Below are 14234 nucleotides of genomic sequence, written 5' to 3'. Positions count from 1 at the left end.
CCTGCAGTGTTCATGTTGCTCACGTACCAAAGGAAACAAGCTATAAGAGCAGGCGAGCTAATGGCAACCAGCAACCTTTGGACCTGTTCTGATGGAGGGAAATCCTATTATGTGTTTCAGATCACTCAGAGCAGCCGCAGTCATGACCACACAGCCGGTAAATCCAAAGCCCTGCGCTCTTTGGAGCCTTCAAAGTCATCCTGCTGAGAGTGTGAGAGTGAGGAAGTGAGGGTGTGGGTGGAGAAGGCAGAAAGATTGGACAGGAATGGCAAAAATATATATATATATGAAGAAACAGCAAAAATGACTCCCCGCTCTGCCTGTTGCCCATGGCAGACCTTATTAGAGTTATTAAAGTTCTGCAAGCAATGAAATAAATTATTCCCTCATCTTTGATCCAAGATGAAATCCCATTTTCCCGCTCTGCAGCCATTTTCTGATGCAGTTGCAGCGCTGCAGCTCCGGCGTCGTTTCCTCAGTGACAGGGTTCGAAGGGTAACTCAGCGAGGCCGCCGTGCAGCTCCACCGCCTCCTCCGACCAGAACAAGACGTCACCGATGAGGTGGCCCGCGCACGTCGCCTGGCTGTGGATCTCGTTCGGTGTCAGGACTCTGGACCAGAACTGAAGATCCGACAGCTCCCCCATGAAGGACTGAGTCACGTCGAAGCGGCCTCCCATCGTGTCCTGTGGATGCAAAGAGGAGTTTTTAGTAAAACACGAGTCCACAGAGGAGACTCTGTCTGATACGGTACGGTATATTCCTCCTACCTGCTCTTGCCCCAGGATGAAGATGCCACCAGGTTTGATGGAGTGCCAGGCTGAGAGGTTTTGCCCCGAGCCTTTCTTCACCCCGTCCTGATAGGCCTCCCAGATACCATCGCGTGTCGACCACGTCACACACACGTGATGCCACTTCCCATCAGTCATGGTTATTGGCAATGTCACGGCCTAAACACACAGGTGAAGAGAGAAAATCACTATTTACCCATAATCCAATAGGACTTTTGTGTTTTATTGACTTGTGACCTCTTAGTAAAATAAACCAGTATCTACTTGCTTCTCCATAATAAGTTGCCAATGACTTAGTCTCAAAAGATTTTAAAGGTCCATAAAGTATATTGCTAAATGTAGGTCCTTTTGGATTATAAAGCAGCTTTAGGTTCTTTATTATTACTGTTAAAGTGTCAAAGCCTTAGTCCACAGAGAAATTCATACAGCCTGTATTTAGAAACTGAGCCGTATACGGTACAGGGACTTCCTGTAACTTTGTGATGTCACAACAAAGCACTCCCACCTGGACCCACCATCCAACACATTTGGTATCTCTGAGTATTTTATCTGAAATCTGCTCGGTTTTTCTTTCATTACTCACAAAACTGTCAGCCAATCAGAAGACAGGCCCAAAGCATCCTCTCTTTTGATTGGTTGACACTGACCTGTTGTTACTAGACTGCAGAGAAAAGATGAGAGAGGGTGTATATAAAAATAATAAAATATACTGAGATGATTTTTGGCTTTAAAAATGACAAATACAGCTTCCCACGTATCAACACTTCAAACATATCACAAGAAAAGTGTAAAACATGGAAACTTTAATATTCTTCTTTGCTGTCATATTAATCATTTCTCAGCCTTTCAGATTAGTTTGCTCACATTCATTTTGCACCAAACTTAATTTCATCAAAGAGTTTAATCAGGAAAGCTAAATTAAATTTAAATTCACAATTTTTACTGTCTTTCATGTTCGACTTCTTAAATACAACTTATTTACCAATTAACTAATGTACAGTATATGCCTAAGTGAAGACACTTACTCTGTGATAAGTTAATGGGTTAATTGAGGTCTGACCTGACATGTCATCATGTCGTAGGAGGCAACAAAAGACTCTGATCTCTGATGACCTACTTTTACTTTTACAACTACACAGAAATCAAGGTTTTTTCTTTTCTTTCAGATTTTATATGTTTTGTCAGGAAATAAAAGAGAACAGGGGTTTTTACCCAGCATTAATGTGACGAGACGATAGCCGCTGTGACAGGATGATAGCCTCAATTGACTTTACACTACAGCATTTACTGCCATAATATGAGAATCTTAACTGTATTCATTCAAAAATAATTTAAAAAGACCAAAATTATTTGTCATCCCCAAGATCATTTAACTGTGTCATTGATCAGTTTGACGACTGCCAAGTGTGTGAGTAGAAGAAAACAAACATGACAGTTTATCTCCCCTGCTAATGTCACTCCTACAGACAATTAGGCCAATCAATTACAATAATCAGATTAATTGCTTTGTTGATTCGTGCATGCTGCGCAGAGTACAGCGGCAAGGAAAGGAAACAGACGAGCGTCAGTCTTCCGTTTAGGGGAAAAAGGTATCAGCCTTTCAGAGAATGAAAGATTAGGAGAGTAATTGAACGATATGCATATTTTTCATGTCAACAATGTTTGTACAAGTTAGTACAAGTCTTGTCAAATCATAAAGTGTCATTCTGAGAGCACAAGTTGAATCTAATTCTATAAAAGTCTGAGTTTTTCAAGACTTCTAGGAAAAGAATTTGGGCCATGACCTCTGCAACAACTGAAGTTGACCCCAAGGTGCTCCTTGCCAAGGCCCTGTGTTAGTGATGTAAGAAGTTAGCGGATTTATGTGATCAGGCTTCAGTTTTTTATTCCCCAAAATAACTGTGAAACATATCAAGTGATTGTAAATTATATGAAATGTGCAGAACAGCAGCAGAAAGTGCAGCTGATGCCAGTTCTTTCCACCTTTTTTATGATATGATCAATACTGTAGGTGTCGACAAACCAGGAACGCCACAGTCCCTTAAATGCACACTACATCTGTCGGCATGGTGATACAGACATCAGAGAAATTGTTTGGCTTCCTCATCACCACCCTTGCGCCTTTTGTCTGTACTCAGTGTGAGGTCATGAACCTCTCCTGGTCGCTCTGACCTCCAGTGGTGAGGTGATACTGTCCTGTCAGTCTGAGCTGTGACTATCACACTTCACTGCGTGCAAGATTAGTAACACACAGTTGATGGATGTTGATGTTTGTGAACTGCAATGTTTCCTGAGGACGTTGGTCAAGTATTATGACCAGATAAGAGGTTCACAAAGAGTCTCTAACCCTTTATCACTGCAAAAACTCAAAATCTTACCAAGTATATTTGTCTTATTTCTTGTCAAAATGTAATTGCTAGTCAAAACAAATCTCATTATACTTCAAATAAGACTCATCACATTAAAAAGTAGCTTGCTTTTAGACACTTTTTTACTTCTTTCAAGCATATTTTCACTTGAAATCATTTGATAGTGGAGCAAGTTTTTCTTTCTTATAACAAGCACAAAAAAACTGCTTTCACTGGCAGATTTTTCTACTTATTTCAAGTGAAAATTTGTTTGAAACAAGTGAAAATATCTAAAAACAAGTTAATCTTTAGGTGATGAGTCTTATTTTAAGTGGAAAAAGATTAGTTTTGACCAGAATTGAGACATTTTGACAAGAAATAAGACAAATATTCTTGGAAAGATTTTGAGTTTTTGCATTGTACTGACCAGTGTTTCCTGTGCCTAAAGTCATGCTGTGGCATAGGTCTTTTGGGCCATATGTGTTGGCTGTACGTGACCACATTGCATTGCTTTTACCTTATCATTGATGAGCAGCTCCATTGGGTTGCTGCCCCATTCGACGAGCACCAGCTCATTGGCTTGCCCTGGTATCGCGTACGAGAAGGGTGTGCCGAGGCCTGGGCCGGCTCCTGCCTTCAGCCAGAGGCAGATGGTAAGGGCGAAGATCTCGTTGGAGATCGACCGCTTCATCCTGCCGTACATGTAGTTGGTCCTCATGGGGAAGTCGAGCATGAAAGCACTGGGACTCTTCAGCTTCTTGTGGTCTCCTGGTGAGATGGAAAGTCTGGATTTAGTTTATTCATCACCAACACCTGGTTTCAGTTGAATATTGACACGGAACAAATTAATTGACATTCTTATATGCAGCGTTTGGTCAGATCTGTGATCACTGCAACAAGTCTTCAAACTTAAACAACCAAGTTTGGTTTGTCTGAACCTTAGATACAATCTTGATCTACTCTCCAGTTGCCAGTAACAGTTAAGGTTGTGGAACAGTCAGTTTACATGCAAAAAATAGTTGGTTAGGTTTGGGATAAGGTCATGAAGTAAGTCTTCAAACTTTGACAACCATACTGGTAGTTGGTCCTGACCCGGGTCTACCATAATAACTGCACTCATTTATGGTTGAAAACAGTTGCTTTACATAATAAATTACTTGGTTAGGTTCAGGAAAAGAGATCTTGGTTGTTTCAAAAAAAAGTTTGTTAAAGTTCTTCATCAAGTAACAGTTATAAAAATGAACCCATGTTAAAGGTTGTCATAGAGTCCATTGATCTTGTAATATGCACCGTGTTGCACACAGTTTCAGATATAAAAACAATCTTCGCTTGAGTGGGACAAAAAATAGAATAGGTATGTGCACAGAGAAAAACTTATTAAACTTATTTTTTTTGAGAATTTTACCACTTTTTCTAGATTTTTTTAAAAACTTTTTTTTTTAGAAATTTTACCACTCTTTTCTAGAAAATGTTTAACTTTTTTTGTTTGTTTGTTTTTGTTTTTTTGGGGGGAGAATTTTACCACTTCTTCTTAGAAAATGTTTGAAGGTTTTTGGAGAAATTGTACCACTTTCCCCAGAAATTTCTCCATAATATTTCCAAAAATCCACGCCATTGGCCCTAATTTGAATGTAGAAAACTTTATTCAGTCTCGGAACAAATGGTGTTTGCTTCAAAATTTTGTCCAATGGGGGTCCGTGGTCTAATTTGTGTCAATTTAGGGGTCCTTGATGTGAAAAGGTTTGAGAACCACTGCTCTAGAGTACCTATGTGTACCTTTTGGGGGTAAAAAAAAGGCACATAAATGTTCCAGAATGGTACAAAATTGTCTCTAAAAAAGGTACGCCTGGAGCGACAAGGGTTTGTGGCCTTTTGAGTACATTTCCGTACTTCTATTTTTCTCTGTGTGGTGTCACTGGTGTGTGTGTGTGTGTGTGTGCGTGTGTGTGTGTTTGTACCATGGCCACTGTTGCCGTGGTTCAGTTGACTCAGCACCGTTTCCAGCTTGTTGTGCCCGGTTCCCCGGTGACTCGTCTCTTTGCCGCTGAAAGGCAGTCGCCGTGGGAGATGATCGCCGCCATGGTGGCTGTCATGGTGGTCGTTGCCGCCGTGATGCTTGTCGTCGTGGTGATCGTCATGGTGGTCACCGTGGTGGTCATCGTCGTGGTGGCCGAGTTCATGGTGATGGCTGTCGTGATGGTCGGTGTCGTGATGGTCGTTGTGATGGTCGTCGTGGTGGTCGTTATGGTGGTCGTCGTGGTGGTCGTTGTGATGGTCGTCATGGTGGTCGTTATGATGGTTGTCATAGTAGCCGCGATGCCCACCGTGGTGCCGGTCATAGTGGTGGTCGTAGTGGTGAGTTTGATGACGAGTGTGTTGACCACCACCACTATGATGGGTGCTGTACCGATGGTTGCTGCTGCCGTGGTGATTGCTGCGATGGCTGTTGTGGTGGCTGTCATGGTGACCGCCGGTGCCGTGGTGGTCGTCGTGGTGGCTGTCATGATGTCTGTTGCCATGGTTGTCATCGTGATGGTCGTCGTGATGAGCGCTGAAGTTGTTGCTGTGGTGGTCATCGTGGTGGTCGTCGTGGTGATTACCGTGATGATCTCGGTAGTAGCTGTGGAGCTGCTCCTCCAGGGCGTTGATCTTCCGCTGCAGGAGTTCTCTCAAGGAGCTGGAGTAAGAGCTGGACGAGTTCCTTGCCTGTTGACACACAAAACATGTGTCAATAATATCAACAAGAATTAAAAATTTCAGCCTGAATAGAGTTGAAGCTTCAGACTCTTCCCTGAGGAATAAATCATTAAGTTTTAGAGGATTATAAATATTTACTCTTCATTCTACATGCTTTTTATGAGTAACAACATACATTTAATAAAATTAGTTATCTCATAAAAGAAGCAGATAGGAAAAAAAATACTTTAAAGACACATCCTGAGCAGTATATGGACCAAAAAGACAATACAGCTTTACTGTGCGAACATATCATACCATAAAGACCATATGATATTGTTGATATTGTTGATATTGTTGAAAGCTTTGGAAAAAGCAAGAGAGTGGACCTTGAGTTGAGATTGTTGTGTCAAACTAGTACTTTCCAAATGTACGAACTTGCCAGACATAAAATGAGAAAAAGTTTAAAAGTTCATAGTCAGAAGTTTTTTGCATCCTATTTAGTGATGTGAATAAAGAAGAATTATGAATTTGTAGGGGTATAGTTTCTGCCTATTCCTCAAAGCCCTCCTCCATCCTCTTTCTTGCTCATCCTTGTCTTCCTCGCCGGCAAATCCGGCTTTGTTCCCTGCCAGCACACGCCATGATTAATAGCCGCGTCAGGGAGGATGAAGCTAATTGAAGGTGAGGCCGGCTAGCACCCTTCGGCGCGTGGCCAGAGGATGGTGGCACAGACATCCTGCTTGAGGAGGGAGCAATGCAGGGTAAATCCTGGCTGCAATTCTGTTTTGTCTCACACCTTGGAAGGAGATTTCTGGCAACACTTTGCCAGAGCGTAGTCTGAGACCACCTGCATTGATAATGAGGAGTTTACAGTCCAGCGGACAGCAGGGCTTTAGTCTCGCAAGGTGACACCGGCATCGTGGAAATGTTGTAACACAAGTGTGACGGCAGAACCACATGTATTAGCTTGTTTTTCTAGCTGCTGGATCACAGTTTAGAAAATGCCTCACATATTATCTTGCACTGTGTGCAGTGTTTTGTAAAGTAGAACAATTTTTGACAGAGAAACAGCAACAACACCTGCAAATGCTCCAACTCAGCACAGGTTTGGTGTCTTTGGGTCAAACTAGATTTAATACATGTCCAAAATTGAAAAGTTTTTTTGATTCATTGGTATATCAGAGTTAAGGTTCGATAGATTTCACAGAGGAAACAACAACAGTTCATATATCGGCCCAGTCTATGTCTAATTCAATCAAATCCAAATATACTTTAGTCTTTCAAATCCCAGAAAAGGGATCTAGCCTAGGTGATAGGTGCTGATGCAAAAAATATCCTCTTTGTCTCACTGTTGTTCTGTCTGTACTCATAGGCCTACACTGTATGATGCTTCTGTCTGGTCCTGGTCTCCTGGAGCGAAAGAAAGCCTTAATCTCAGTGGGATTAAACAGGTTGAACCAACACTAAATCAGTGTTTATCGAAGACCAGTTTGACCTGACTGGTTGGTTGGAACCTTCTACCTTTTCCCACCTCCTCCTTCTTGCCCCCGTCCTCCTCCTCTAAGCTGAACTTGTCTGGCTGCATCGGGTGATGCTTGGACACAGGGTTGTTTAATGTCAGGGGTGAGGGCTAATCAACTTAGAGCAGCTTCCTGTTTGAGCTCAGCCACTGATATCCAGGAGAGAGATCGAGAGCCGGAACACCTCCAGAGCTGGTGACCCCCAGTGACGCAAGATATGACCCCAATTAAGTGAAACCTTTGATAGGCTTCCGCCTCCCTCGAGACTATTCAGCCTCTCTTTGCATCCACGTTACAAAGCATTTCAAAATATTTGTGTGGTGGAGTAAGAGCATATTGTTTACCCTTTTCACCTGAAGTGCCAGTGTTTCAATTACAGTGCACTACAATGCTAGTCCTGCACAATACAAAGAAGATGCTCTTGAAAATAGTTGAGAGAACATTCAATTTGAAAATTTTTAAAGCAGGTGTAGATGCAGAAAAACATAATCATAATAAAAAAATGTTAATAAAAGTAATTAACTGTTTGCCTTCTTTGATCTATTAAGATGGCTTAAGGGTTATATCAAACCTTAGATTGCCAACCTTCCAACTTTTAACACCTGCCATACAAAATGATCCAAGGTCCTACACAGCCCATTGAGCACATAAAGTCTGCTGGCTAACATTGCTGCCTAAATATCCCTACAAAAAGTTACACATAAAAATGTGAATGCTGTGAGGCATGACTTTGGGTTTGTCAGTTTGGGAGGTCACAAAATGATGATGGATGATGCAGTCAATGCATTTGGACTCTTCCAGGATCACTTCTTTCAGTACATTGAGAAATATCGTAACATCGGCTGACCACAACCACAATGTACTACTAGTAAATCGTATGGTGAAACTTGCTATGCTTGCTGCAGTGACATCATGTTTTCATGTTTATACTGTAGTCCCAAAAAATGTAACACAAAATACCCTTGTATAGGATCCATAGGACAAGTGTGATGCAAGGTCTATTATTCTTATGTTACCAATGGTCTTTTTTAAGTCTTTGTTTCTGATTCAAAGAACACTTCATATATTCCTGCATCCACTGCAACAGTCTGGATTAAAACTACACTGTTGTACTTCCAGCACTCACCTGCAGGTTCTCCAGCCTCTCCTTCAGTGTCTGCAGGGTTTTGCCCGTCTGCTCGGGAGAGAACGAGCTGTGCGAGCCCTTCCTGTGGTGGGTGTCTTGTCTGTGGTTGCCGTGGGAATAGTGATGATCGTTGCTGTGATACGCTGAAGGCGTGTGGTGTGACGATGGCGACGCATGGTGGTTGCCATTGCCATGATGGCCGTGGTGGTCATCGTGGTTGTTGTCGTGGTGGTTGTCATGGTGGGGATCATGATGGCTGTTGTGACCGGTGTCATGATGGTTTTTGTGGTGGGTGTCGTGATGGGTGTCGTGATGGCCGCTACCGTGGTGACCGCCGCCAAAACCCTCGCACAATGTGAGTTTGGCGGTCAGCTCCCTGATGGTCTCCCGCTGGTCCAGGATGGTCTCCTTCTGTCTCACGAGGCTTTCCCGCAGATGTAAGATGGTGGCCTTGGCGTCGTCCGTCATCATGCTTCGGCGGTTGTTGCCATCGTGGCCGTTACTGCTGGGTCCATGGGGCACACTAGGTGGAGAATAGCAGCTGGGGTCTGCATCTGGGGGGATGGGGGTGCAGACAAATTTGGGGCTAATGCCATAGCTATATTCTATACCGGGCAAATTGCCTGCTGCTGCCGCGCAAGACAGGAAGTAGGAGAAAATTAGAGACCGTAGGGGGGAGAAAGGCAGGACAAACCCCAGAGAGGCTCCAACCCATTGTCGGTGCCTCGCAGACAAAGGCATGAGACTCAGAGGACTGACGTCTCTGGTCATATTTGATTGGAGTCCAAATTATTCCTTGACAAATGACAGTCCTCCCAGGCTTTAATTTTGCTGTGATGAACACCATGAATGGAAGTCATTGGTGGATTGGAAGGTGTTGGGGCAAAGCATGTCAACAATAAAACTGCAGATAAAATGTCCACCCGGGCAGCATAAATTTGTTTGAGAGGACAAGAATCACAAAACCCAAGGCAGTAATTCCAAAATGTGCTGCCAAAGTCTTGAGCTGTTTCGTCTTCAAGACGACCCTGTGGGATCACACAAGGCCTACTGGCTCCATGGCAAGTTAACAAGCTGCTATAGGGCTCAACGGAGGTATCTTGATAGGTCTGTCTGCTGCGCCGGGGGAAGTTTTTGGGCCGCCTCCAGCCAGGTGATCTCTCTTAGCTTCAAGGGCCTCTTGTGTTTGGCAGCCAAGAATAATCCCTTTAACTTCGGCTTTCTAACAGCCCATCGGATCCCAGAGGGCTCTTACCTATAGGACGGGTAAAGAAAAACATGTAAGAAGACAAAATAAGACTTAGTGGAAAGAAAAGACATACATTTCCTGTTTAAAAGTAGTGGTAGTTACAGACAACAAAACAAGAGAGGCTGCTTTGCATTGAAGAGAACAGAATGAGACTTAAAAAAGGAATCTGAATCTGGGTCAGTTGTTGTGTAGTGTCTGTTGTGGATGGACAGATAAGTACAAGTGATCTGCATCGTAAACAAGTCATCTCAAATGATCAAATCACCCTTTCAGTCTGTAAGCATTTCCTGTCTGCACTGAGCCAGAATAGATCCACTATAAATTCAGTGACGCCAGCAGCCAGGTAGACAGCACTGAGGGGGAGGCCCAGCGGGGGAAACCAGCAGGGGGTGAGAGGGCCATCAAGTGAAATGTAATCAGATTACAGCCAATTAATCTGCCATCCAAAAAACAAAAGTCCAGCAGTTCCCATAATGAACCAGTGGTTTTCATTTGAAACGTGGGCGGGCATGTGGAGCTCAGTCACTCACACCAGAGCCTCATGAATCAGTGTCGGAGCTCCTCCACCCGCCGCCAGCGTGGTAATTGGCTATTTAAAGGCAAGACAGTGAGGGAAGTCATAGGGGAACGATTCTGAGAAACATTTTCATACCTCTAGTCGTACACAGCTCTGTTGTTTAATTACTGTATATTATCAGGACAGAGGCAGGTTCACAACATTTTCCCCTGAACGTGTCATATATCCCACATTGCCCACATCACCATCTGCCCAATGCTTGTAGGGAAGAATCATTCCTAAGTGACTCAGTACATCAAATCCCATCATCACCAACTCTAATTGTGTTTTCTCGACTGTATGCAGGTATAAACACATAAACATGAATGTGACAGTGCAAACAATAGATACAGAAAGTCCATATTGTGTCCACTGTCCGTGGATTAATTAATTTTTGTGTAAATGCAGATGTAATTGGTTAATATCATATTTGCTGCAATGTTTAAGGAAGAAAGAGCTCATATATAAAGATACATATATAGGATTTTCATATTAAAAAGAAGCAGTTAAGAAAAACATTCTTCATGTGTGATGGGTCAGCCAGGGAGTGAGGTTCAAAGCCAGGAAAAAGAAGTGTGAGAAAACACATGGTTCCCCAGTAAGCTCCTTATGTGGTCAATGACCAGTTTACCCATTAAGCACAAACTTCCTGGACACTCGACTCTTCCTGTGATACTGAGAAATTCAGTGTCAGATCACGGTTCAAACAGACAGAACCAGACCTCGATTAGATTGACAAAGGTGATAGGTAATTATTAAAATTAAACACTGGCAAATTAAGTGTGTTATCATGTATTGATGATGACTTGTTGATTAAAGCAGAAGTGAGTGATCCGGTCGTTTTCGCTAATGCTGCGTTCCAGGCAGGCTTTTGAAATCGTAAATTACAGCTTCAAGTCACAACTTACGACTTTGTAGCGTTCCAGGCAACCCACTCGTGTTTTTCCGACCTGTTTTACCGGTGAAAGTCACTATAACGGCCACTCGTAACTTCCGACCGGTGAACTCGTACCAGATCGAACTGGTACCACTTCACGGTCGGAAAAATACGAGTTTCCTTGAACGCACCATAACAGTCCTCGTCGCTACGTCACCACATTCACGGCGTTCCTTGGCTGCACACACAGCCCTGCATGCCGTTCTCTCTCCTCATTGGATAAAAACTGTAGGATACGATAAATGTTTTCTCTTCGGCTCAGAGCAGAGCAGAGTGACTGACAGACCCGTGTTTCAGTCCAAACACTCTATGTAAGTGATTGCTGTCGGAAGATATAACTATTTAAGACTTATATTAACACAAATATATCACTCACTTCTGCTTTAAGTGTTGATTGTTAAAGTGTTAATTAATTAAGTGCCTGTGACTTTAATTCAACTTAATCCTCCTGGAACTTCCTAATCCCCAGCCTTTTAACTTCTGTTTGTACTGGGTTTAATTAATTGTGGCGTGACAATATTCATTCATACTACTAACAATACTCACACCCTCTTGTTATTGTTCCTTCTGGCCCCACATGTCCTACTACACACACAGTTACTACATTCAAATAGCATGTAAACACAACAAACACATATACATTCAATAAACCATAAAATCCCGCCATACCAATACTAATATTAACACTACTACTAATAAAGACTTTTATGTATTTATTTAAAAAAAAAAATCTATTTATTCATTTATTTGTATTGTATGTTACTGCATTCTTCACAAAAAAAACTATATAAAAAAGGCTTCTGATCAGGATTTACCTAGTTTCTATCATTTAAACAAAGGTGCTGCCATTTTTGATTGGTTGCTGACACAAATCTTAAATATTTAACCTGCATAATCAAGATGAGCCACTACATCCAAACACACCAAAATGTTTTTTTGTGTGTGTTTGTGTGTCTGTGATTGTATTCACCGTCAATAATGAGGTGTTCAGAGTCGTACACGCAGTCAGTAGATGAGCGCCTCAATCAGACAGTCTGATACTTAAAGACAACATAAGTGGAGATTTACAGACGTCATATTTCACTGAGGTGTGCAACATCCCCACATTTTTCAAAGACTTTATGCTAATAGAATAAAATATTTTATATTTCCTTCTCTCTCCTCATTTTTGGTATTTCAATGTTCAACAGCACAAAATGACTGAGGCTCACAGCAGCCGTTGAACATATGACTTGCTTTCCCCTAGTGGATCCTGAGCAGAACACAGAAACACCCGCCCTCTCCCCTCCCCTCTCCTCCCACCTCCTCTTAAGGGCAACAGACTAATAGGATTGGTTGGATTTAATGCTGTATAATGAGGGCTTGGCTGCAGGGTCCTGGTTCTGCCTGTTAAACTTGCCCCCTCCCCCCTCCCCCCTCCCCCTCCCCTCACCCGCCCACGAAGTCGAGCCATTGTTGTCACACGTGTTGCTGCAGAAGAAGAACATGTGCATGACATGCAGCCTGTCATCCAGTTTAACAAAGCCTTTACTGCCAGTATGAGCACAAATCACTTGAAATTTGCATATTGTTTTCCTCAGGATTGTTCAAATTCATTAACGCACTGAATATTTGACTACTTAAAGCACTGACTTTCCTAATTTGGATGTGTTCTTACTATGATGCATGCTATAAATGCTAGGGCCACATTAATACATGTATATATAATGTACATGAGTGGTCTCAAGCTCATTGACCTCTCTGTATCTCTGCATGTTTAGCTTCTCGAGCCAATTCCAGACCCTCGGTTGGGCTGGTCATCCAGTTTACCTTTCCCTGCAGCTTAGGCACGCTCCTCCTCCTCACCCTCTTCCTCTTCCTCTTCCTCACCTGCCGGCCTCACGCAGCACATCACATCACACCACACGAGTCCCCCCCCCCCCCCCCCCCCCCCCCCCCTCCTCCTGTGAGGTGTCAGGTGCCCTGGCTGGACGGTAATGCACTGTAGAGGTGAGTCATGTTCGTCCAAACGTGACTGGCCAATACACTTTGAGGCCTGATGGTTGTGACATCTTGTGTCAAGCCAAAAGTCGCTTGGTGTTTTAACACCGTGAGGTGAGTGGCTGTGGGTGCGATCCAACACTGTGATGGACAATAATCTCTCTCTAGAGCAGACAAAGTGACCAAGTGTGTGCACATCAAAACTTTAGGGAGAAGACTCAGAGTCCCATAAGGCATTGCAGCATATTACACCCTATCGCAGCCGTGAAAACTGTGATTCCAGTGCAACTGATGAAAGGGTGTTCAACACTTTTTGATTCTGTTTTGGTTCAATAAAGTAGAGCAGCTCGCATCAATCCGAAGATATCAAGACTTAAAATCATTTTAATCTGCTGTAAAAAACAACAACAAAAAAAGTTAAGAATAATTTATTCTAAAGAAAAAATTGTAATTGTAATTGTAATTGTAATTGTAACATGTAAAACTCTGAATTGAACAGCTAAAATATTATCTTATAAGAAGCCACTACTTTTACAACAGAATTAATGCCTCATACTTTCACTTTGTACTTTTGGATTTACTGAATTTATTTGTAGGATCTCAAAGTAAAAAGGAAAGGATTCTTCTTTTTTCTTTGAGAAACTTAGCTAAATGGAGAAAAAACAGGAGTCTCCAGATATTCAAGAGATCATCAGAAGAAAATCCACAGAAAAAGTGAAAGATAGATAGATAATAAGAAACAGTAGAACAGCCACAGTATTTAGCCAATATTAGCATAAAACATCCGAAACTGTTCTCTTATTATTAATCAAATGTGTCCTATTAAAATCATTTTTTTTCTCAGTACGTTATGCAAAAGAAATGCATCAGAGCATTAATGTGGCAGGTGTGAGACATGAAAGTAATAAAGAGCTGTCGGTCTGAGTCTTTCATGTCCTCTCTGACGTCTTTATATCTGTACGTCCTGATAAAACGCTCCCACCTGGCTGTGCAGTACAAACAGGCTCTCAGAGCTGAAGCCTTGTTAATTCTCACAAAGAGTCTGAGTG

At 42.5% G+C, this 14234-nt stretch overlaps 1 protein-coding gene across 1 annotated transcript; it reads right to left on the bottom strand.

Moving 5' to 3' along the window:
* Positions 1 to 475: 475 nt before the first annotated feature.
* Positions 476 to 9234, bottom strand: LOC310993873 (uncharacterized protein; the record flags this gene model as incomplete). The annotated part of the gene is made up of 5 exons (XM_083982356.1): positions 476 to 685; positions 770 to 949; positions 3656 to 3906; positions 5097 to 5844; positions 8464 to 9234. The coding sequence occupies 5 exons, from the start codon at positions 9232 to 9234 to the stop codon at positions 476 to 478; spliced, it is 2160 nt and encodes a 719-aa protein (XP_083838482.1).
* Positions 9235 to 14234: the final 5000 nt, after the last annotated feature.

The sequence above is a fragment of the Trachurus trachurus genome (genome assembly GCF_905171665.1).
Source record: "Trachurus trachurus genome assembly, chromosome: 11".
Lineage (NCBI taxonomy): Eukaryota > Metazoa > Chordata > Actinopteri > Carangiformes > Carangidae > Trachurus > Trachurus trachurus.
The sequence above is the reverse complement of the archived record's forward strand: the minus strand, read 5'-3'. Positions and strand labels throughout refer to the sequence as shown.